A 24,526-nucleotide genomic window follows, 5' to 3' on the forward strand; every position below is an offset into this window, starting at 1 on the left:
TTCCCGCAGTCTCCCCCGCCCATTGGAATTCTGGGTTGAGATCCCCGTGCATGATGGTGCAAAAAGAGTGTCACAAGTGATTCTGGGTAAATGTCGTCACTCAATCCTTCCTCCGTGAAAGCAACAGTAGACAATCATTTCGTGCCCTTTTTCCCTGGATTGCCCTGGCAGACGCCATAGCATGGCAACCATGGAGCCTATTTTGCCTTTTGTCATTGTCACCGTATGTGTACTGGATGCCGCTGACAGAGGCAGTACTGCAGCGCTACACAGCAGCATTCATTTGCCTTTGCAAGGTAGCAGAGACGGTTACCAGTCGTTCTGTTGTGTCTGCTGTGCCATTGTAAATTGGCGATGAGATGACGGTTGTCAGTCGTTCTGTACTGTCTGCTGCTGTCATGGGTGCTCCTGGCTGACTTTCGCTGAGGTCAGCCAGAGGCGCAAAGACAAAAATGGGAATGACTCTCCTCCTTTATGGTTTATCTAAAAATAGAGTCAGTCCTGCCTAGAATATGGGGCAAGTGTACTAGAGAGCCAGTGTACCAGAAAGCACAGCCGCTCCGTGTCAGATCCCACAGAAATGATGAGCTGCATGCCATTCTAGGGGTACCTCTGCAACAACCCCACCCATTGCTTCCCTCCTCCCCTAACCCTGCTGGGCTACCATTGTAGTGTCCTCCCATTTGTGTGATGAAGTAATAAAGAATGCAGGAATAAGAAACACTGAGTTTTTAGTGAGATAAAATGAGGGAGAGGCAGCCTCCAGGCAGGACATTAAACGGTGGGGGGCAGAGGAGCCCAGCATTCCGCTGCTATGATAGTCCAGGCAGTACAGAATCTTTTCTTTAGACATGAAAGGGGCGGTGCTCATGGAGCTTTGCCCCCAGTTGCTATGATGAAGACGGTTACCAGCCATTTTGTACCATCTGTTGGGAATAACTGGGAGTCATTCCTATTTTTACCCAGGTGCCCCCGGCCAACCTCACCTGAGCCCAGCCAGGAGCACTCACGGGATGATGACAAGGATGGCTACCAGTCCTTCTGCACTGTATCATCTGCCACTGGGGAAGGGAGGGGAGAGGATGCTGTTGTTCAGTACCGCGGCACCGCGTCTACCAGCCTGCAGTAGACATACGGTGACATTGAAAAAAGTCAAGAAACAATTTTTTCCCTTTTCTTTCATGGGTGGGGAGGGGGGGTAAATTGACAAGATATACCCTGAACTACCCCGGACAATGTGTTTGACCCTACAGGCATTGGGAGCTCAGCCAAGAATGCAAATACTTTTCAGAGACTGTGGGGACTGTGGGATAGCTGGAGTCCTCAGTCCCCCCTCCCTTCCTCCATGAGCGTTCATTTGATTCTTTGGCTTTCCGTTATGCTTGTCACACAGCACTGTGCTGTGGACTCTGTATCATAGCCTGGAGATTTTTTTCAAATGCATTGGCATTTCATCTTCTGTAACGGAGCTCTGATAGAACAGATTTGTCTCCCCATACAGCGATCAGATCCAGTATCTCCCGTACGGTCCATGCTGGAGCTCTTTTTGGATTTGGGACTGCATGGCCACCTGTGCTGATCAGCGCTCCACGCTGGGAAAACAGGAAATGAAATTCAAAAGTTCTCGGGGCTTTTCCTGTCTACCTGGCCAGTGCATCTGAGTTCAGATGGCTTTCCAGAGCGGTCACAGTAGTGCACTGTGGGATACTGCCCGGAGGCCAATACCATCGATTTGCGGCTACACTAACCCTAATCCGATATGGTAATACCGATTTCAGCGCTACTCCTCTCATCGTACTGAAAAGATGCAAAAAGGTTTCACAAACATGTCATTGAGGAGATGGGCAGGTTTGAGATCACATGGGTCACACTCTTCCCCAAGATCTCCAGTACCTAATACAGCAACTGGCAGCTGTCCACCTGAAACCACTTTTACTAACACTGAGAATCCTGTATGCAGATGTGAATATGCAAAGCCCACAGGTAAGTTGAGAACATGGAGATCTGGGAGATGGGTCGGAAAAAGGAGGAAGCATGGGCTATAATGGCAGAGAGAAAGAAGGGTCAGGGCAAAACTGGGAGGCAAGATCAAATCAGTATCTTAGATGCCTATATACAAATGCAAGAAGTATGGGTAATAAGCAGGAAGAACTTGAAGTGCTAATAAATAAATACAACTATGACATTTTTGGCATCATCAAAACTTGGTGAGATAATACACACGACTGGAATGTTGGTGTGGATGGGTACAGCTTGCTCAGGAAGGATAGACAGGGGAAAAAGGGTGGAGGTGTTCCTTATATTATTAATAATGTACACACTTGGACTGAGGTAGAGATGGACATAGGAGATGGAAATAGTGAGAGTCTCTGGGTTAGGCTAAAGGGGGAAAAAACAAGGGTGATGTCATGCTAGGAGTCTACCTGCAGGCCACCTACCTAGGTGGAAGAGGTGGATGAGGCTTTTTTTAAACAACTAACAAAATCATCTAAAGACCAAGATTTGGTGGTGATGGGGGACATCAACTATCCAGATATATGTTGGGAAAATAACACAGTGGGGCACAGACTATCCAATAAGTTCTTGAACTGCATTGCAGACAACTTTTTATTTCAGAAGGTTGAAAAAGCTACTGGGGGGAAGCTGTTCTAGATTTAATTTTAACAAATAGGGAGGAACTAGATGAGAATTTGAAAGTGGAAGACAGCTTGGGTGAAAGTGATCATGAAATCATAGAGTTCACAATTCTAAGAAAGAGTAGAAGGGAATACAGCAAAATAGAGACAGTGGATTTCAGGAAGGTGGATTTTGGTACACTCAGAGAGCTGATAGATAAGGTCCCATGGGAATCAAGACTGAGGGGAAAAACAACTGAGGAGAGTTGGCAGTTTTTCAAAGGGACACTATTAGGGCCCAAAAGCAAGCTATTCTGCTGGGTAGGAAAGATAGAAGCTGTGGCAAAAGACCAGCTTGTCTTAACCAGGAGATCTTGCATAATCTAAAAAATAAAAAAGAGTCATATAAAAAGTGGAAACTAGGACAAATTACGAAGGGTGAATATAGGCAAACAACACAGGAATGCAGGAGCAAGATTAGAAAGGCAAGGGCACAAAATGAGCTCAAACTAGCTACAGGAATAAAGGGAAACAAGAAGACTTTTTATCAATAGATTAGAAGCAAGAGGAAGACCAAGACCAAGGACTAAGGCCCACTGTTTAGTGAGGAGGGAGAAACAGTAACAGGAAACTTGGAAATGGCAGAGATGCTCAATTACTTATTTGTTTCAGTCTTCACCAAGAAGTCTGTAGGAATGCCTAACATAGTGAATGCTAATAGGAAGGGGGTAGATTTGGAAGATAAAATAAAAAAAGAACAAGTTAAAAATCACTTAGAAAAGTTAGATGCCTGCAAGTCACCAGAGCCTAATGAAATGCATCCTAGAATACTCAAGGAGCTAATAGAGGAGGTATCTGAGACTCTAGCTATTATCTTTGGAAAATCGTGGGAGACAGGAGCGATTCCATAAGACTGGAAAAGGGCAAATATAGTGTCCATCTATAAAAAGGGATATAAAAATAACCCATGGAACTACAGATCAGGTAGTTTAACTTCTGTGCCAGGGAAGATAAGGGAGCAAGTAATCGAAGAAATCATCTGCAAACACTTGGAAGGTGGTAAGGTGATGGGGAATAGCCAGCATAGATTTGTAAAGAACAAATCATGTCAAACTTATCTGATAGCTTTCTTTGATAGGATAACAAGTCTTGTGGATAAAGGAGAAGTGGTGGATGTGGTCAACAATGTGATGCTGTTGCAAAAAAAGCAAACATGATTCTGGGATGCATTAATAGATGTGTTGTGAGCGAGACATGATAAGTCATTCTTCCGCCCTACTCTGTGCTGGTTAGGCCTCAACTGGAATATTGTGTCCAGTTCTGGGCACCGCATTTCAAAAAAGATGTGGAGAAATTGGAGAGGGTCCTGAGAAGAGCAACAAGAATGATTAAAGGTCTAGAGAACATGACCTATGAAGGAAGGCTGAAAGAACTGGGCTTGTTTAGTTTGGAAAAGAGAAGACTGAAAGGGGACATGATAGCAGTTTTCAGGTATCTAAAAGGGTGTCATAAGGAGGAAGGAGAAAACTAAGGCTAGAACAAGAAGCAATGAGCTTAAACTGCAGGAAGGGAGTGTAACGATGTGGTTCTGGCGGGACCCAGCTGAGAGCGCCAATTCAGGACAAATTGCTTAAAACAGGGCAGTTACAGCCCAAGGATGGGGTTTTTCCACCTCTAAGGCAAACCAAACCAGCTAGACAAAGGAGACTTTGGTCTCACCCCACTGGCTAACCACAAGTCACACAAGCAATCCCCTTAGACGCTCCAGTTTCTCAGTGTCACCACCAGTGCCACTCATCATGAGGATGAATGGTTATGAAAACCAACACCCCAGTAAAAGAAAAAAGATTCTCTCAATCTCAAAGAACCAAGCCCCTGTCATAACCTATTCCCAGATTTGGACCTTAGCGTTCAAAATATGGGGGTTAGCATGAAAACCTCCAAGCTTAGTTACCAGCTTGGACCTGGTAAAGCTGCCACCACCCAAAAAATTAGAGTGTTTTGGGGCACTCTGGTCCCCCCAAAAACCTTCCCTGGGGACCCCAAGACGCAAATTCCTTGAGTCTCACAACAAAGGGGAATAAACCATTTTCCTTCCCCCCTCCAGGTGTTCCCTCCCTGGGTTCCTGGAGAGATACACAGAAGCAAGCTCCGTGAATCTAAACAGAGGGATTCCACCCTCTCTGTTTCTAGTCCTGGAAACAGAAGTACTTCTCTCTTCACCCAGAGGGTATGCAAAGTCAGGCTAGTAAATCTAACACACACAGATTTCCCCCTGACTTCTTCCTCCCACCAATTCCCTGGTGAGCTACAGACTCAATTCCCTGGAGTTCCCCACCAAAGAAAAACTCCAACAGGTCTTAAAAAGAAAGCTTTATAAGAGGAAAGAAAAATACATAAAAATGGTCTCTCTGTATTAAGGTGACAAATACAGGGTCATTTGCTTAAAAGAAATATGAATAAACAGCCTTATCCAAAAAGAATACAATTTAACACATTCCAGCGACTATACCCATGTAAATAGAAAAGAAAACAATAGAAACCTATGGTCTTCCTATCTTTATACTTACAACTTGGAAACAGAAGATTAGAAAGCCCGGAGACAGAAAAATCCTTCTCATAGCCGAGAGGGAGTACAGGCAGAAGACAAGAACAAAGAACTCAGACACAAACTTCCCTCCACCCAGATTTGAAAAAGTCTTGTTTCCTGATTGGTCCTCTGGTCAGGTGTTTCAGGTTACTTCTTTCCAGGTGTAAGAGACATTAACCCTTAGCTATCTGTTTATGAAAGCCCCAGACCCAGGTCAATATACAGATCAGATCTTACCCATAAATCACACTGTTGCCAATCTCTTAGAATCTAAAATCTAAAGGTTTATTCATAAAAGGAAAAAGATATAGATGAGAGCTAGAATTGGTTAAATGGAATCAAGTACATGCAGTAATGGCAAAGTTCTTGGTTCAGGCTTGTAAGTGATGAAATAAACTGCAGGTTTAAATCAAGTCTCTGGTGTACATCCGCAGCTGGGATGGGTCATTCAGTTCTTTGTTCAGAGCTTCTGTTTGTAGCAAAGTCCCTCCAGAGGTAAGAAGCAGGATTGAAGACAAGATGGAGATGAGGCATCAGCCTTTTATAGTCTTTTCCAGGTGTAAGAACACCTCTTTGTTCCTACTGTGGAAAATTACAGCAAAATGGAGTCTGGAGTCATATGGGCAAGTTCCTGCATACTTTGCTGAGTTATAAGACATATCTGCCTTCTCTCAATGGGTCAGTTGTATAGATGATGGTCCTTAATGGGCCATCAAGCAGGCTAGGCAGAGCTAACACCAACTTGTCTGAGATGTCACCCAGAAGCAGAGCATAAGTTTGAAGTACAGACAGTACAGAGCCAATATTCATAACTTCAACTACAAAAATGATACATATATACAAACAGCATAATCATAAGCAGCGACATATAACCTGGTCTTGGACACCTCATTTGACCCCCTTTATACAAGATTTGGTGCCACTACAGGACTTTGGTTGCAACCATGTTCTATGTGGTCCCAGATTATGTCAATAATGTCACAGGGAGGTTTAGGTTGGACATTAGCCAAAAGTTCCTAATTGTCGGGGTGGTTAAACACTGGAATAAACTGCCTAGGGAGGTTGCAGAATCTCCATCTCTGGAGATATTTAAGAGTAGATTAGATAAATGTCTATCAGGGATGGTCTGGACAGTATTTGGTCCTGCCATGAGGGCAGAGGACTGGACTTGATGACCTCTCGAGGTCCCTTCCAGCCCTACAGTCTATGAATCTATGAATACATCCTCCAATTGTTGAGCTGCTGTGCACTCCAAAGCAGCCACTACACCAAAACAAATGAATGTTTCCCTGGCATGTGAAGTCTGCATCTGTTTCATAAGGTAACTTATCAACAAAGCAGATGAAGAAAGACAGTTAACTTTTTTATACATATGTGATTTAATGAGATTAAATGAGACTAAACAAATACTTTAAAGTTCTTAAAAGATGAACATGTTTTTTTCTTGTGGGTTTGGGGGATCTTCTCTGTGTGTATTTTAACAGAAGCCTTGTTAAGATGCTTGGGACTAGTCAAAGTACTCTCAACTAATTTCAAATCACTGAGGATAAGAGATGATATAAATCCCCATACTTCACTGTATGCCTGTAATCTACATAAGTATAAAATACATCTTTTAGGTTTATAAACTAATTTGCTTATGATTTTTGTCCTATTTCCATGAAATAAAATTATTAAACAGTGCTTGTTAAATGCTAGTTAACAAGTAATCGTGCATCTGCTCTTCATGGAAATTTTAATATTCGTCTGTTTTTGAAAGGTATGATCCATTGCACTGTACTTAAAATTATTGTCATGGACATTTATTACTAGAGTAAAGAATTCATAGGTAAATAATACAGGAGAGCATAGAGGAAGGCACTTCACCTGTTGTACAGGCAAGTATATATGGAAGTATACTGAAAAGTATTAAAAACAAAAGATTTTGAGCAATGCAGTAAATATCCTGTATAATTCATCAGCATTTTTTTCTGATGGCATGGTATAATTTTGAACAGAGTCAAATGATCAATACATTTACTGTTCGTTGTTTGATCGTGGGAGCTGTGATTTTTTTTTATTTTAAACTTCCTTTCAAAGGTAAATCTAATGACAATTAATACGAGACAGAGGGAGAACATGAAGTTGTCTTGGGGTAGACTCTGTAAGAGCATGATTTGGGCAGCAAGGACAAGCCTAGAAACTTTCCAAATTTCCTCATATCTCTTTAAATTATAATTTGTTGTCAGTGGGTGTGTTCAAGTGTTGTGAGCAACCATAAATCTTCAAACAAGTATTGGGACTGTCTGATTCAGGCTGTGATGTACTCCATGTCTCATAATTCTCATATTTTTTAAGACCCTTATAACTGATGACATTTCCCCAGTAAACAGTAGCATGATAATATATTGTCTTGCTACTGTCAATATGTTTCTGTACATGAGTCTGCTGAGACATTGTAGAATTATGTTTCCTACTTTGTTTTCATTAAAGGTTTGATTCTGTGTAAGGCCATGTAGAGGTTCATGGTTTGGCCCTACTTTGTTAGGCTAATTCAGTGCATTGTGGTTTTGAATGGAGATACCGTGTACCAAAGGGCCATCCAGTTTCTTTTTGTAAAAAAAATAATAACAAATAGTTGTTAGGAAAACCTTTGTTAGGAGTAAGCTTCAGCCTTTTCTTAAACTGTGTTGAAATTTAAATATTAGTACAGTAATAATATTTTTATTAATATTATTGGAATCATCAGGGCCCTAATTCTTCTCACTTGAAAATTTTTGCAGGTTTTGATATAGACTTCAATTGTAAGACGATCAAACTTGTGTTTCAAATAACTAGTGCTACCAGGGTTAATGCTACCGGGGTTAATGCAACCCTTCATTCTTCAAAAGCTGAGAATTTGAAATTTTCATACAGTTCATTTCTAATCAGAGGCAGTGTGTGTAAATGAAGAATTTCATTCATCGGGAGCCGTTTTCCAATGGTCATTGTATTTCAATGCTACATTGTTTTACAAAAGATCTTTTCAAAAATAAACTTTTTTCTTAAATCCTAGTGTATTTGGTACAGTGTTTATACAAAGTGCTTCAGTAATGATATTAAACTGAAACAGCGTTGTTCTTAAAAAGTAAGGTCCCGATTCAGCAAAGCACTGAAGCATGTGCTTAAGGATAATCAAAGACCTAAAGAACATTTTTTAACAATGTAGCATATACATTATTATCATGCTGGAAGGATTAGATTTTTATGGATAAATGTTGGTAAATGTTAATTTCACCATACATATAGAATCTGATGAAAAAATGTTTTCATTGATGATAATCAGAGTTTACAGATAGGCAAAGAAAGAAGAATGCTGCTTGAGAACTTTTTAGAGTCAAAATCCTGTGATTTAGACTTTTGAATTAGGTTTATTATAGATGGACTAAAACGCATAGTAAAAACTGGCATGATTTGTTGATTTCTGGATATTTACTTTCTATATTTTGACATGTGATGTTGAAAATTTGTGTTTATAAAGCTTTAACTTTTTGAATTTAGTCTATCCCATTCCATAATTGTCCCTGCCCCCAGTCTGGAGGTTAAGTCAAGGCACTGCAATTTAGGAGGTAATAGGTGTGGCATTTACTTGTTGCAGAGAGGATATAGTTGACTGATAAACAGGAATTGGAAGTAGCTTTAAGGAAGCTGGGAAAAGGAGGGTTGGGGCTTCTAAAATCTGGTTCCATGGGAGACAAATCCACCCTTTTCCCACCTCCCTTTAATCCTCAGATGAGGGGTGGATGGTGGGGTCCCAGCAACAGGCTTGGACCAGAATGGAAATAGGGAGAACTGATGTCAGCCCTCCCAAATGATTAAGGAAAGAAAGATGACCAGCAATGGACAATTTATTGCTGCGTATTCCCAGATGTGTTAAGTGACTGGAGTTGCAACCTAATTAAACCACATCTGTTGCAGCTTGCCTTTCTACCTGCATGGCCAGGACAATAGCCTTGAGCTGAGGGGCTGGATCTTGACATCCATGGTCTTACATTCCAGAAGTGCAAGTAGATCTAACTCAGTCATACTTGCACTGACTATGAATGTGATACCGTGAGTATCAAGAGCACTGAGGCTTAAATTCCCACGTTAGTAAAAACAAATCCCATTGTTTCACTTCAAGTAGGTTTTTTTTAACAGGAATGAAATATGTTTTCTGACTGTTGTCAGTGTGTCTTCGTTTGTTTTTTTCAACAGAGATCTAATCCTTCAACATGATTACAGTTACAGTTCAGATAAAATATGTTTCTGCATTAGCTACCAGGGCCCCAATCCAACATGCACATAACTTTAAGTGCATGAGTAGTTGAAGTCAATGAAATTATTCATGTGCTTAAAGTTAGGCATGTGCTTAAGTTCTTTCCTGGGTCAGAGCCTCCAGGTTATAGTAAGGCTGACCTTACCATAACTTGACATTTCCATAGCCATAAGGCAAACTAAATTAGTGTACACTATCATTCTTTCATGTTTTGATTCTCTTTTTTTCTTTCCTCTTGTTTTGTAGGGTTATAAAGCTACATCTGTTCCTGCAGTGATTTATAACGACAAATCTTCCACAGCAATTGCCTTCATCTACTGTTCTGGCTTCTACTGTTAGTCAGCAGAAGAGAATTAAACACAAAGCAAAGTACTCTTAATCTCAATAGACAGAGAGACTTTGTACAGTATGTTCTGTACCAAACTGAAAGACTTGAAGATCACTGGGGAATGTCCTTTCTCTTTACTGACCCAAAGTCATATATCTGATGAACATGAGGAGGAATGTGCAGAAGTGCCAAATAGTTCTAGAGCAGCTTTGCCCATCTGCAAAGAAGTCAGTGAAAAAGACACTCATGGGACCCTTCCACAAAGGAAAACCAGTAGAAGCAGAGTGTATCTACACACGTTAGCTGAAAGCATCTGTAAACTGCTCTTTCCTGAGGTAAATGATTACAGTGTACTGATAATGATATTTTATTAGAGCATTAGGGATAAACATTCAAAGAATGCATTTGAAATAAGCATTAAAATATATGTAAGTCTTTGAATCAAGTTCAAGCTCCTTGTTCTTCCTTCAAGGCCTTGCATAGTTCTGTCCTTGCCTACATCTCTGCTCTCGTTTCTTCATTCTCCCACTACTGCTGGATATAATTGTGCCAAAATCCATCTGGAATCATTGTGCCTTTTTCGTTTCATCCCTTCTTCCATGCTGCCCAGTACTCTTCAAAGGCCTCCCTTCTCCGTTTACATTAATCATCCTCCATCACTTCATTTAAATCACTCCTTAAAAATAAATTTCTTCTGCAAATCCTTACACATAATCTACTACAGATAGGTAAATCCTTTTAATAAAAATGCAAAATAGCTATTTCCATAATGCTTCTATACTGAAGGCCCTTCTGGCTTATTGCTTGTTTAAACTGTATTGTTTGTGTTTGATTTAGGGCCCAAACTTGTAATGCTTACTCATACAAGTAGTCCTTCTGAAGTCAACAGGATGCCTACGTGCAGTATTGAAGCCAGGGCCTACTCGCTTCATTAAGGGTTATCACACCTAGCTTCCAACTGCTTGAAGCATTTCCTACTGAATTGCACTGAACAGAATGTCTGTGCTAAATTAATAATACAAATAACAGTGACATGCAGAAATAGTAAAGACATATTTTCACAAGTGCAACTTAAATAGTGCAAAAGGAAATAGAGGATTCACATGCCCTGCTCAGACTAGCTGAGCAGTCAGGTACCATATTCTGCATGCACAATATCGGTTTCAAAAAGTATTGATAGTAGTTGTTTTAAGTACTAAAAATAAATAATTAAACATTGCCCAGATAGTGAGGTCCATGCACAGGCAAACTCCACTGATTTCAACAGTAGTGAGAACTGGATTAAGTCCTGAGGGTTTGACTCAATGAAAGGAGTTAAGTGAACCTTCACCAAACAGATTTTAGAAAGTATCTGCTTGACCTGCAAGGGTATATGTGCACTGCAAATGGGAGGGAGACTGCCAGTCCATATAGACAGGCTTGTGCTAGCTTGCGTAGGTGTTGCAGCATAGGTGTCAGCTTGTGCTAGTCACCCAAGATTGGACCCAGGGTGTTGGGTGGGTGTGGACTCAAGTGGCTATCCTGAGCCACCATCCATGCCACAGCATCCACACTTCTATTTTTAGCATGCTAGCTCAAGGAGAGCTAGAGCAATCTGTCTACTCAGGCTAGGAGACGCACTGCCAGCTGCAGCATAAACATAGTCCAATTGTCTGGCTTAGGCTGAGTTCCATGATAGGTGTGATGTCATGTGTATAGTGCATGCTGGGACCTTCTAGTGGATGGGAAGTTGGTGATCAGTGGTCAAGTTGGTTGTCATGAATTCTTAATAGGGGGAAATAAGTTTTCAACTGTTGGTGTGCTGAGTGTCTATGTTAGCTGGCTGCTGACATTCACACATTTCTGCAAGTGATGGAATGTTCATTCTATTTACATGTCTGTTTTCACAATACTTCCATTTCTTATACTCAGCCTATCAATTTTTAATAGACTCTCTTTTTTTACCTTCTGCCTGGTGCAGTGACATGAAAGACAGCCATCACTTTAAACAGTCAGTTGTAAATTCAGAGGAAATTAAATTCTGTAGGCAAATGTATTGGCCACAGTGCCTTCTTGCAGTGGTCCCACCACACTCATTTGTTAAAATACTGTCTGTGACCCAAGCATATTTTGTTTGGCTAATTTTATTTTTAATTTGCTGCTGCTAATTCTCTCTCTCTCTCTCATATTTGCTATTTGGAGAATGATGTAAGTGTACTCAGCTCTTCCATTTAGAAAAACCATAGTCCAGATCCTCATTAGGTATAAAACGATGCAACTCCACTGATGCTGTGACCATGTGCACCAGCAAAGGACCTAGCCCAAGGTCTCTACAACATGAGTTAGCAGTCTTTGAAATCAGTGGAGCTCTGTGCAGTCACAGCAATCTGTTTTCATTCTATCAGCTGCAGGATCAGGGCCTATTTTCCCAATCATCCCCCTTTCAAGATGGATTTAAGTTTGTTTAAAAGCTCATTTCTTACTAGATTACCTTGTGCTGCCTTGCCTAACAGTGATTTATGTCACCCTTTTTTCAATTTGAAATCTTCAAAGCATAGTGCGAGATTGTGTCCCTGATCAGAGCGTGTCCCTTCCATTGACATCAGTGAGACTTATGCGTAGAAATCAAGGGTACAATATGGCCCCAAATAATTTTTCATTAGGCTCAAAATACAAGAGAATGCATGTGGGTTTTTTGTTTCCTTGCTGGTTTGGATTTTTTTATTTTTTTTGGAATGATAGAGTACAATACTTGGAGTTGAGTGAGGAGTTGGATGGCCCTCCACAATCTGTTTCTGTTGATATGTTCGTGTGAATTACATCTTGATTAAATGAGGTAGAACAGTTGTTCACTTCTGGGTTTATTTGAAAACCAAACTATTTGCCTTCCTTATGATATTTGTTTTTCTTACAGCGTATCCTTCCTTCCTGGCCTGTCTTCTGGAAGCATACAAAGTAGAAATTACAGTGGAACTGATACATTTCTGTTGGGGGTAGACAGGCCAGACCAAAGAGAGTCTGCACAAAGGGACCCTGAAATGAGAGTATAGCATGCTCCCTGGTGGTATTCTGTGCTGGACCATGGAGGTGTGGGTTTTGAGTGGTGCTGGGGCATGGTCAATAGATCCAGTCACAGAGCAGATTCACTGGTGCAGAGCCATATATAAGGTGGGTGCAGAGAGCTGTGGCCAGAGGTTGGAGTAGGAACTGCAGAGTGGATGTACAAGTGTGAGCTGGAGGGGGCGGGGTGGATTATATCCTCCAGGCACCCTAGTTGGCCATTCTCACCAAGTCTTTTTTACCTGGCTCTTTAAGTAACCAGAATTTCACCCTTAGGATGCCTTTTTTAGATGGGCAAAGTCACTCTGGGGTTATGGGAATTCCTATATTCAAAACTATTCTCTTTTCTCATGTATTTTATCATCACAAAAATGGGCGTAGTGGTAACTTGAGGCACTGGTTGGTGCTTATTTTGGAAACTATATTTTGTGACTTTTCATCTTGACCCCTTCAACATGACATCCTAAAATTGCCAGGAAAAAAATTACAGCACTTAATGCCCGTAGAAATGTTATTGCTTAAGAGAAGCATTATCTGTTGTCCCTCAACGTGGGATGTATAACAAATATAATTAGATTTTTAGGAGAAAGTTAACTGCAATATGAAAACATTGCATTAGTAGGAGCATTGTCAGCAGATCAAGGGAAATGATTATTCCCCTCTATTCGACACTGGTGAGGCCACATCTGGAGTATTGCGTCCAGTTTTCCCCCCTCCTACCCCCCCCCAAAGGATGTGGACAAATTGGAGAGAGTCCAGTGGAGGGCAACAAAAATGATTAGGAGGCTGGGGCACATGACTTGAGGAGAGGAGAGGAGAGGACTATGAGGAGAGGCTGAGGGAACAGGGCTTATTTAGTCAGCAGAAGAGAAGAGTGAGCAGGGATTTGATAGCAGCCTTCAGTTACCTGAAAGTGGGTTCCAAAGAGGATGGAGCTCGGCTGTTCACAGTGGTGGCAGATGACAGAACAAGGAGCAATGGTCTCAAGTTGCAGTGTGGGAGGTCCAGGTTGGATATTAGGAAACACTATTTCACTAGGAGGGTGATGAAGCACTGGAATGGGTTACCTAGGGAGGTGGAATCTCCATCCTTAGAGGTTTTTAAGGCCCATCTTCACAAAGCCCTGGCTGGGATGATTTAGTTGGGGACTGGTCCTGCTTTGAGCAGGGGGGTGGACTAGGTGACCTCCTGAGGTCCCTTCCAACTCTGATATTCTATGATTCTGTGATTATTTTTCTTATTCTTAGAGACACATTTCTTATGGCAGTTTTGCTCTATGGTGTTTAGTCTTTTTCATTTTTAATTTATGGCAATAGAAAGTACAGCTGATTATGTCAAAAGCTACATTTTAGAAACGGTGTTTTCCTTATCAGCATCTAGCAACATGGAAGTAAAGCCACATCATCATATTTAGAATACAGCATCATAGTGGCACATTGACACAGAACTTGATTAAACTGTTACAGGAACTCAAGATACCAACATAAACTAATCTCTAAAACTTGATATTTTATGGTTTTCCAATGACTTTCACTCTTTGAAAGGGAATATTAATTCTTAAAAAGCAAATAAAGCCTTTTTATAATAATATAACTCTCTTTATTACATTTTTGTTGGATTCCTATGAGACCTTTTCCACTCAGCTTATCCTGAACACTTCATCCAGTTCTCTGGGATCCAGAAAATTCAGTTCAGCTCCAGATTTTGTCACTGACACCACGTCCACACTACAGGGTAAAATCGATGTTATTAAAATCGATTTTATAAAGCAGGCTTTATAAAATCGATTTTGCGCGTCCACACTAGGGCTACTTACATCGATGTTGAGCGTCCATGTTCCCTGGCGTCCATCTTTTCCCTGAGCGTTGCACTCTGGGTACCTATCCCACAGTTCCTGCACGGGTCCCTGCCCTTTGGAATTATGGGTTACTAGCCCAGTGCATGATGGGATCAAAGTCCCCGTCCTGGGTGGTTCTGGGTACAGCCCCCCCCCCCTCCTGTAAACGGCACACAGTCAGTTCGCGCTGTTTTTACTGGCTGCAGTGAGGGAAACGCCATTTTGCAGCAAGCATGGATCCAGGTCTGCTCTTGTCCTTGATCGCGAATGCTGTAAATAATTCACGCATTCTCGTTCTATCACTGCTGACCCATGATGCAGAAATGCAAGAGAGAATGCTTGAATGCGGGGACGACAGCGATGACGAACTGGAGAACGAGTTTTCTGACTCCCCGGGCCCCTGCACGTTGGAGCTCCTGACGGTTATGGGTGAGGTTCTACCCGTTCCGCGCCGCTTTTGGGCACGGGAAACAAGCACTGACTGGTGGGACCGCATAGTCCTGCAGGTGTGGGACGATTCGCAGTGGCTGCGGAACTTTCGCATGCGTAAGAGCACTTTCTTTGAACTTTGTGACTCGCTTTCTCCTGTCCTGAAGCGGCATAATACCAGGATGAGAGCAGCCCTCACAGTGGAAAAGCGAGTGGCAATAGCCATATGGAAGCTTGCAACGCCAGACAGCTACCGGTCAGTCGGTAATCAATTTGGAGTGGGCAAATCTACTGTGGGGGCTGCTGTGCTGGAAGTATCCAAAGCAATCATTAAGCTGCTGCTTCGAAAGGTTGTGACTCTGGGAAACGTGCAGGCCATTGTGGATGGCTTTGCTGCAATGGGATTCCCTAACTGTGGGGGGGCCATAGATGGAACCCACATCCCTATTTTGGCACCGGAACACCAGGGTGCCCAGTACATTAACCGCAAGGGGTACTTTTCGATGGTTCTGCAAGCCCTGGTGGATCACAAGGGACGTTTCACCAACATCCACGTGGGATGGCCAGGAAGGGTTCACGACGCACGTGTCTTCAGGAGCACTACACTGTTTAAACGGCTGCAGCAAGGGACCTACTTCCCTGATCAGAGAATAACAGTTGGAGATGTCCAAATGCCTATTGTTATCCTTGGGGACCCAGCCTACCCCTTGATGCCCTGGCTAATGAAGCCATACACAGGCAGCCTTGACAGTGCTCAGGAGTTGTTTAATTACAGGCTGAGCAAGTGCAGAATGGTGGTAGAATGTGCATTTGGCAGGCTTAAGGCGAGATGGCGAACGCTTCTTACTCGCTCAGATCTTAGCCAAACCAATATCCCCTTTGTCATTGCTGCTTGCTGTGTGCTCCACAATCTCTGTGAGAGCAAAGGGGAGGCCTTTATAGCGGGGTGGGAGACTGAGGTAAACCACCTGGCCGCTGATTATGCGCAGCCGGACACCAGGGCAATTAGAAGATCTCACCAGGATGCTGTGCGCATCAGAGAAGCACTGAAAAGTAGCTTCCTCATGGGCCAGGGTACAGTTTGAATGCTGATTTTCCTTTCAATTGATTGCTGCCCTCCCCGTCTATGCGGTGTTGCTGCTGCAAGATACTTTGCCTGCAGCATTCCTCAATTGCTTGCTTAGGTTACTTGCAAGAGCTGTCCATTGGAAAACATATAATTCTGTATTTCCCAATTATTACCTACCTCCACCATTAGCTGCTTCCGTCTGCTGCTAGGCACAGTACCTGCAACCTTCCTTAACTGCTTTTTTATTGAAAATAAAGTTACTACTATTTGTTACAAGAATTGTGTTCTTTATTTAAAATCAGACCCTTTCATCAATCAAGCATAATGCTTGTTGTTACAATACTGTGCATGAAATTTCATAACTCATTGTTCTATGGGGGACGGAGCGAGGGAGGTTTGGAGGAAGGGGGAGGGAGGTTTGAAAGAAGAAAGTGCATCAGAGAAGACAGAACAAGAATTCTCATGGACCAGGTTACGGTATGGCTGCTTTCTTTGTTTTCCCTGTATTGCCCATATCCCCAATTGTCAAATCCTGATGCTGATAACTAGCTTCCGTGCAGCTTTCCAAAGCTGCTTGCTTTAGTTCATTACCAATCTACAGTCACACTGCCTTAATAGCATGACCTGAGAGTAAAAAATAGGCAAAGGTGCCATGGTAGAAGTTTGGATCATTAGAGGAGGGAAAAAACAGGACACAAAAGGCTTTTCAATCTAATGAAAGCCTTCTGGTTGGAGTGTCCGCAGCGGTGGAGGGGGCTGGTGCAGAGAGCCTTCCCCCACGCGTTCTTACACGCCTGGTTCTGGAAGGTGTGGGACAGGGTGAGTACTGAGGGAGGTTATACACGGGCTGTAGGGGCATTCTGAAACCACGGAGCTCTTGCAGCATATCGCGGAGGATGTCAGTCTGATCACGAAGAAGATCCAGAGTTGCTGCTCGCCAGCGCTGATCTTCCTGCCACCTGACATCATTTTTGGCGTCCCTCCTGTCTTCGCGTTGACTGGCAGCCTCCCTGTACTTTGCGACCAATTGCTTCCAGTCTCCCTGCTGAGCTCTCTCTGTACGGGTTACTGCCATAATTTCGGTGAACATGTCCTCACGCGTCCTCCTTTTCCTCAGTCTTCTTATGATACCCCCCCCACGTAGATGAGAAGCGAGAGGGAGGCTGGAGAAATGTGCAGCTGTGTGTGGGGGGGTGGGGTTTGGAAAGAGTGATAAAAGAATCATAAGAGACACATTTCACACAACCATGCATACAGTCTCTCCCCTCACTGACCTGTGCCTGTTACCGAACCTTGAACATTTTACTTTACCACAAGGTCACCTTAGGATTCCTTTAATACTTATTGCTTGTGGCTGAGGACAGAGAGTTCTGCTCAGACGCAGGTCAGGGGAGCACACAGACCATGTCCGGAGAAAATGGTAAGTTAATAATGGCTAGTAATCCCTGTAGTAGATTGTACTGGTAATCAAGCTACTCTCCTTCCCTGGTTTGCTCTCGCGTTCCCCGAACAAGCAGGTCTCCTTGCCTGCGGTTTGCTGGGTGGTTCGGGGAACGCGAGAGCAAAGCAGGGAAGGAGAGTAGCTTCCCGCGGTTTGCTCTCGCGTTCCCCGAACCACCCAGCAAACCGCAGGCAAGGAGCCCTGCTTGTTCGGGGAACGCGAGAGCAAAGCAGGGAAGAAGAGTAGCTTCCCGCGGTTTGCTCTCGCGTTCCCCGAACCACCCAGCAAACCGCAGGCAAGGAGCCCTGCTTGTTCGGGGAACGCGAGAGCAAAGCAGGGAAGGAGAGTAGCTTCCCGCGGTTTGCTCTCGCGTTCCCCGAACCACCCAGCAAACCGCAGGCAAGGAGCCCTGCTTGTTCGGGGAACGCGAGAGCAAAGCAGGGAAGGAGAGTAGCTTCCCGCGGTTTGCTCTCGCGTTCCCCGAACAAGCAGGATGAATCCGCCCTGTAACAATGGAGACTTTTCTAAAAACCACCTCATGGGTCACTGTTTTAGGAAAGGTTTTTAATCTACTTGGTCAGTGACTCTAAGTACAGGTAGTGATTTGAAGCACCCAGTAAAAAAGGCTTACATTAAACCGAAGCTTTTAGTAAAAAAAATTACACTCACCAGAGGACGGTCCCTCAGCTTCATTTTCTGGAGTACTGCCTTGAGATGGCTGGCAGGGAACCTCAGTAAGGGTGAGGAAAAGATCCTGGCTGTTTGGGGGGATAAAATGCTCTGTGCTCTCTGCTGGAGCCTCCTCCTCTTGGTCCTCATCATACTGATCATCGCCATCAAATAAATCTTCCGTAGTTGCAGGAATCACGACGCCCACCTCTGAATCAACAGACAAGGGGGGGTTCGTCGTTGCGCTGTTCCCCAATATTGCGTTAAGCTCGTCGTAGAACCGGCATGTTTTGGGGGCAGAGCCTGACCTGCCCTTTGCTGCTTTGGTCTTCTGATACGCCTGTCTGAGCTCTTTCACTTTCACTCGGCACTGTAACGAGTCCCTGGTATGTCCCCTCTCCCGCATGGCATTAGAAATTTTTTCAAAGGTTTTCTCATTTCGTCTGCTCGAGCGCAGTTCTGAAAGCACTGACTCTTCTCCCCATACAGCTATCAGATCGAGTAACTCCTGTGTGCTCCATGCTGGAGCTCTTTTCCTATTTTCAGGAGACTGCATTCTTCTCTCTGCTGCTGAGAGCTCCACGCTGTGCAAGCAGGAAATGGAATTTCAAACTTCCCGGGGCTTTTCCTGTTTACCTGGCCAGCAGAAGAGTACCTTTACCTGTGTAGAGTGGCCACTAGAGCACTGTGGGATACGTCCCGGAGGCCATTAACTTCGATGGCCGTCCACACTATCATAAAATCGATTTTAAAAAATCGATTTTGGGGTTACTCCTCTCGTTTTGATGGAGTTCCAAAATCGATTTTAGGGACCCTTAAAATCGATTTTATGCACTCTGTAGTGTGGACGGTTACAGCTTTAAATCGATTTAGAGCTCTTAAAATCGATTTAAAGCTCTAGTCTGGACCTGGCCTGAGGTGCCTTTGTTTGGCATACAGGAACACTACGCTCAGTTGATCCAACTCAAACCTGGGGGTGGGGTGGGGTGTGGGGTGTGAATGCAGGGTAAATCAAAGCTCCAAAGTTATATAGAAACTCTCTCTCTTTACGTACATTTACACATCTCACTGCATTTAGTATACCTTACATCACACATTTTCGGATTGGCTTGATTACTTTGCAAGAAAAATTCCCAGTGTAGCGTGCTCTGTCCCTGAATTGTACATGCTCGACCTATTCCTTACCTCATGTCTACATTCCTAGTGAATGGTTCTCTGAGTGTTCTCCCTCTTGTCTTAGCTGACTCAGACATTCTATGGTTTTCAACCTAATGGTCTGTTTATCTCCCATTCTGTCTTCCAAGAAATGAAACCTCCAGCCAAGTGTTAATTGCTCATGTCAGGCCAGGACTCAGCTACAATTTTAAGCAACTGACATTTTAATTAACTTATCTCTTTTCATTTCCAGTTTGAAAGGTTACATCTTGCACTTCAGAGAACATTAGCAAAGAACAAAATAAAAGAAAACAGGTACGTTTAATGTGTTTGTGAAAATAACACTTGGTAAAGGAGAATGGAAAGGAGTGGTTAGTGAAGGTGACTGGGAATCAGGATTCCTGAGATCTGTTTTCAGTTCCACCACTGATTTGATGTGTAGCCTTGTTCATGTCACTTAATTTCTCTGTGCAACAGTTTATTTAAAAATACTTACAGAGGTGTTGTCTGACTTAAATAACTAACTATCTAATTCCGGGATTGGCAGCCTTTGGCATGCGGCCCGTCAGGGAAATCCACTGGTGGGCCAGGATGGTTTGTTTACCTGCAGCATCCACCAGTTTGGCCGATCGCAGCTCCCACTGGCCGTGATTTTCTGTTCCAGGCCAATGGGGGCTGCAGGAAGCGGCGTGGGCCAAGGAATGTGCTGGCCACCGCTTCCTGCAGCCCCCATTCGCCTGAAACGGTGAACTGCGGTCAGTGGGAGCTACGATCGGCCAAACCTGCAGATGCTGAAGGTAAACAAACCATCCTGGTCCGCCAGCGGATTTCTCTGATGGGCTGTGTGTCAAAGGTTGTCGATCCCTAGGCTAATTCAACAACATTGGCGCAGGGACCACCCCTTTGGTAGGTAGCCAGGAGTGTTTATAGGAGTCCAACTAACAGTGGCTGAAGCAGGTATGTGCAGTGTAGATGTTTTAATTGCAGTGTAGATGTTTGAGTTCTGGCTAGAGGCAGAGGGTACCATAACCTGGGCTCTAGCATGAGCCTAAATGCCTATACTGCAATTAAACAGCCCAAGTCAGCTAACATAAGTCAGCTGCAGGTGTTTAACTGCAGTATAGACATACCCTTAGTCAAAGTCAATGGGAGCTAACTGTGCTCAGCATCTCTAAAAGATGAGGCCCCTCAAAGTATCTCAAACTGGGCATTCAAAAAGTAATGCCTCCTGAATTAGTGGATATTTTTGAAAATGTTGGCCCAAGTGTTTATTGTTTGTATCTGCAGGAGAAAAACAATATTGAATTAGGGGAAGATGTTTCTACTAAAAACAACAATATACAATTCCTATGTAGCACATAAATAATATTTTACATTTTAAAGTACTTTACAAATACTGACTAATCCAAAATTAACTAATCGGATAGTATATGTTAATTGCTGCTTCCTGAATGGTTCATCAATGGAGATTATTTTTTTCTTGATCTTTAATTTTATATTCCTTTTAGAATGTTAGTCTGAAAGAGAAAAAAAAATAAGCTATTGAAAATCCAGAAGATAATGAAGAATGTACACACTTACAGTACTATGGTGATATGTATTTTTCCAGGTATTTCAGATTCAGAATGTAGGTAACAGTATATGTACAATGTCTTCAAGATGTATTGATTAAATCAAGGTAAGGATAATCCTTAGTTTAGCTCAAAATTTGTCAGTGGATTCTGATTACCTTGAGAGAATTCAGTGGGCCTAATTTTTGTCTTGTGCAAATCTGGAGCAGCTCCACTGAACTAATTAATTTTGAGATCAGTGGGGTTACCCCTGATATTTATCAGTAAAATAGAAATATTTTCTGACATGCATTTTTAATGTAAATTAATTCAGAGAAATGCATAATTTCAATAAATGCCTGACTATAGAATACAAGTACAGGTAAGTAGGAAATATCACCATAAGCCCAAATGCTGAAGTCAATGAGAATTTCAGTCAGTTAAGGTCCATAGCATTTGATCTATATTTCTTACCATTTAATTCAAGATCACACCACTTAAAATATTAATGTATCACAAGTTTACAGGATATTGTACCAAGGCCCATTTCTGACTAAATGAAGGTTTGCATACATATGAGCAGAGCCAATCTGTACACAGCATGCATGGGGAAGATATTTTATGTTACTTTCCTAGTCTTTTTTTCATTGCAATGTGATCTTCATTAAGTTTTATTGTTGATTTTGCAGATAATTTTTTTAAACGTACATTTTTATGGTCTTTGCAGGAAATACGGGGAGAGAGAAGATTTTGAAAAAATAGTCACTGATCATGCAAATGCAGCAGGTAATATGATACCATTAAATAGTATTAAGTAATCACTAATCTTGGCTGACACATCTGGGATTGAACTAGGGACTAAATGCTAAAAGAGCTAAAAGCATGAGTTGTACAACTTGAGATAAAGAGCCAAAGCTCTTTACGTAGGGCTGTAGCAGACTCATATCAGAGTGGGACATGTTACACATACTCACTAGTGGGTTACAGATATAGCTGGTCAAACATTTTCAATTGAAATTGAAATCCAGATTTGTTTGAACCTGGACTACCCTCTAAATAACTAGTAGCCTGAGGAAAACAGATCAAGTTTGATCTAAAACATGAAACTCATAAGAACAGCTATATTGGGTCAGACTAATGGTCCATCTAGCTCAGTATCCTGTCTTTAGACCAGGGGAGGCAACCTATGGCACGCGTGCCAATTTTCAATGGCACTCATACTGCCCAGGTTCTGGCCACGGGTCCAGGGGACTCTGCATTTTAATTTAATTTTAAATGAAACTTCTTAAACATTTTAAAAAAGTTATTTACTTTACATGCAATAATAGTTTAGTTATATATTAGACTTTTAGAAACAGACCTTCTAAAAACATTAAAATGTATTACTGGCATGCAAAACCTTAAATTAGAGTGAATAAATGAAGGCTCAGCACACCACTTCTGAAAGGTTGCCGACCCCTGCTTTAGATTGTGACCAGTGCCAGATGCTTCAGAGGGGATAAACAGAACAGGGTAATTTAATTCCTGTTATCCAGTCCCAGCTTCTAGCCGTCACAGGTTTAGGGACACTCAGAACATTGGGTTGCTTTTCTGGCCATCTTGACTAATAGCCATTGATGGACCTATCCACCATGAATGTATCTAATTCTTTTTTTAACCCAGTTATACTTCTGGCCTTCACAACATCCTTTGGCAATGAGTTCCACAGATTGGCTATGGGTTGTGTGAAGAAGTACTTCTGTATATTTGCCAGCCTATTCATTTCATCGGGTGACCCCTGGTTCTTGTGTTATGTTAAAGGGTAAATAACACTCCCATATTCACTTTCTCCACACTATTCACGATTTTATAGACCTCTGTCATATCCTCTTTAGTCATCTCTTTTCTAACATGAACAGTCCCTGTCTTATTTTTAGCTGTTTTTTATATAGGACTAGCTTACTGACCTAGAGGTAAGTGCTGTGCCAAAGTATGCTTTAATTCCTGAAGCCAAGAGTGCTCCCAACGAGAGTGGCTCTTTCTGCATCTCTGGAGGGAAGGTGGAGTCTTGTGTCCTTCAAAAGCAAGACCTACTAACTGATTAGGAATGGCACTGGCAAAGTTTTGAGGAGCTCAATTCAGCATTTCTGGGCAGAAGATGTTTAGCTGAGACAAATCCTGTATTTGGTAAGGGAGATTATATAAGGAGAAAACAAGAGGTTAGGGTGCAAGTTCTACCCAGACTCTGTGTTTCCCAGTTACTGGATATTATGACTTAATTAAGTTACTTCTAACCCAGAGTCTCTTTTGAAGGCTGTGCTGGGATGGGGAAGTGTAATGCTAGAAGGGTATGAGTTAGTGCTGGGGCAAAAAAAAGGATTGAAACTCAAAGTGATTGACTGAAATGTGGGTCTACATTTGTAGGTGTTCCAGTTGAAACTGTAAAGGAATATCTTGGTGAAGAGCTGTTCAAAATATGTTATGAAGAGGATGAACACATCTTAGGAGTTGTTGGAGGAACCCTTAAGGACTTCTTGAACAGTTTCAATACCCTTCTGAAGCAGAGTGGCCATTGCCAAGAAGCAGACAAAAAGAGCAAACTTGAGGAAGCATCCATATTATGCCTGGAAAAAGATCAAGAATTCTTAAATGTGTACTGTTTCTTTCCTAAGAAAATAACTGGTCTCATTCTGCCTGGCATTATTAAGGCAGCAGCTCATATTTTGTATGAAACCGAAGTGGAAGTGATGCTGATGCCCCCCTGCTTTCGTAATGACTGCACGGAGTTTATTAACCAGCCATATTTGTTGTACTCTGTACTAGTCAAAAGCACAAGACCTTCCTTATCTCCATGTAAACCACAGTCCTCTCTTGTGATTTCTGCCTCTCTGTTCTGTAAGACTTTCCCATTTCATTTCATGTTTGACAAGGATATGGCTGTTCTACAAGTTGGCAATGGGATAAGGAGACTTTTGAACAGGAGAGAATTTCTAGCAAATCCTAACTTTGAAGAGTGTTTTGAAATTCTTACGCCTAGAATAAACTGCACATTTAGTGGGATCATGACAATGCTCAATATGCAGTTTACTGTACGAGTGAAGAGATGGGACAATGCTGTTAAGAAATCATCTAGGGTAAGAGCTGATGCCATAAGCATTATTTCTGTGAAGCATCTATTTGCTTTGCTTTTCTTTATTAGAGGCAGGGTTATAAATCAATAGCCACTATAAAGAAGGCACAGTCTGTAATCTTAGATTTTCTGCCTCCCAATGGCTAATACTACAAAATAATGATTATAATAACAATATTTTCGAAACCTGAGTATATCCAGGAAACAGGAGACTAGACTTTCACCTCTAGTCAGATGCAGAAGGTTGTGTAACAAATTGTAGGCCAAATCCTGAAGCTTTTACTCACTCAAAACTCTTTGACTTCCCTAGGAATTTAATCTGAATAAAGACTGCAAGATTTGGCCCTATATTTGTTTGTTAAGTAAATGTAACAGTTGATTGTTGAGATGAAAAGTAAAGCCAAGGAAGCATTGTCCCT

General features: G+C 42.3%; 1 protein-coding gene across 7 annotated transcripts in view; it reads left to right on the top strand.

The window, feature by feature from the left end:
• Window positions 1–24,526, top strand: part of GUCY1B1 (guanylate cyclase 1 soluble subunit beta 1) — a 139,624-nt gene that overhangs the window by 24,717 nt on the left and 90,381 nt on the right. For 5 of the 7 annotated variants that reach the window (XM_050946447.1, XM_050946444.1, XM_050946443.1 and 2 more), the window contains 4 exons: window positions 9,728–10,144; window positions 19,702–19,763; window positions 21,726–21,784; window positions 23,402–24,111. The exons of the other annotated variants lie outside the window; for them this stretch is intronic. In XM_050946447.1, coding sequence (XP_050802404.1) covers window positions 9,890–10,144; window positions 19,702–19,763; window positions 21,726–21,784; window positions 23,402–24,111 — 1,086 coding nt within the window. In that variant the 5' untranslated portion in view covers window positions 9,728–9,889. The remainder of the gene's footprint in view (window positions 1–9,727; window positions 10,145–19,701; window positions 19,764–21,725; window positions 21,785–23,401; window positions 24,112–24,526) is intronic. 7 annotated transcript variants of the gene reach the window in all.

Source organism: Gopherus flavomarginatus, chromosome 3 (assembly GCF_025201925.1).
Source record: "Gopherus flavomarginatus isolate rGopFla2 chromosome 3, rGopFla2.mat.asm, whole genome shotgun sequence".
Taxonomy (NCBI): Eukaryota; Metazoa; Chordata; order Testudines; family Testudinidae; genus Gopherus; species Gopherus flavomarginatus.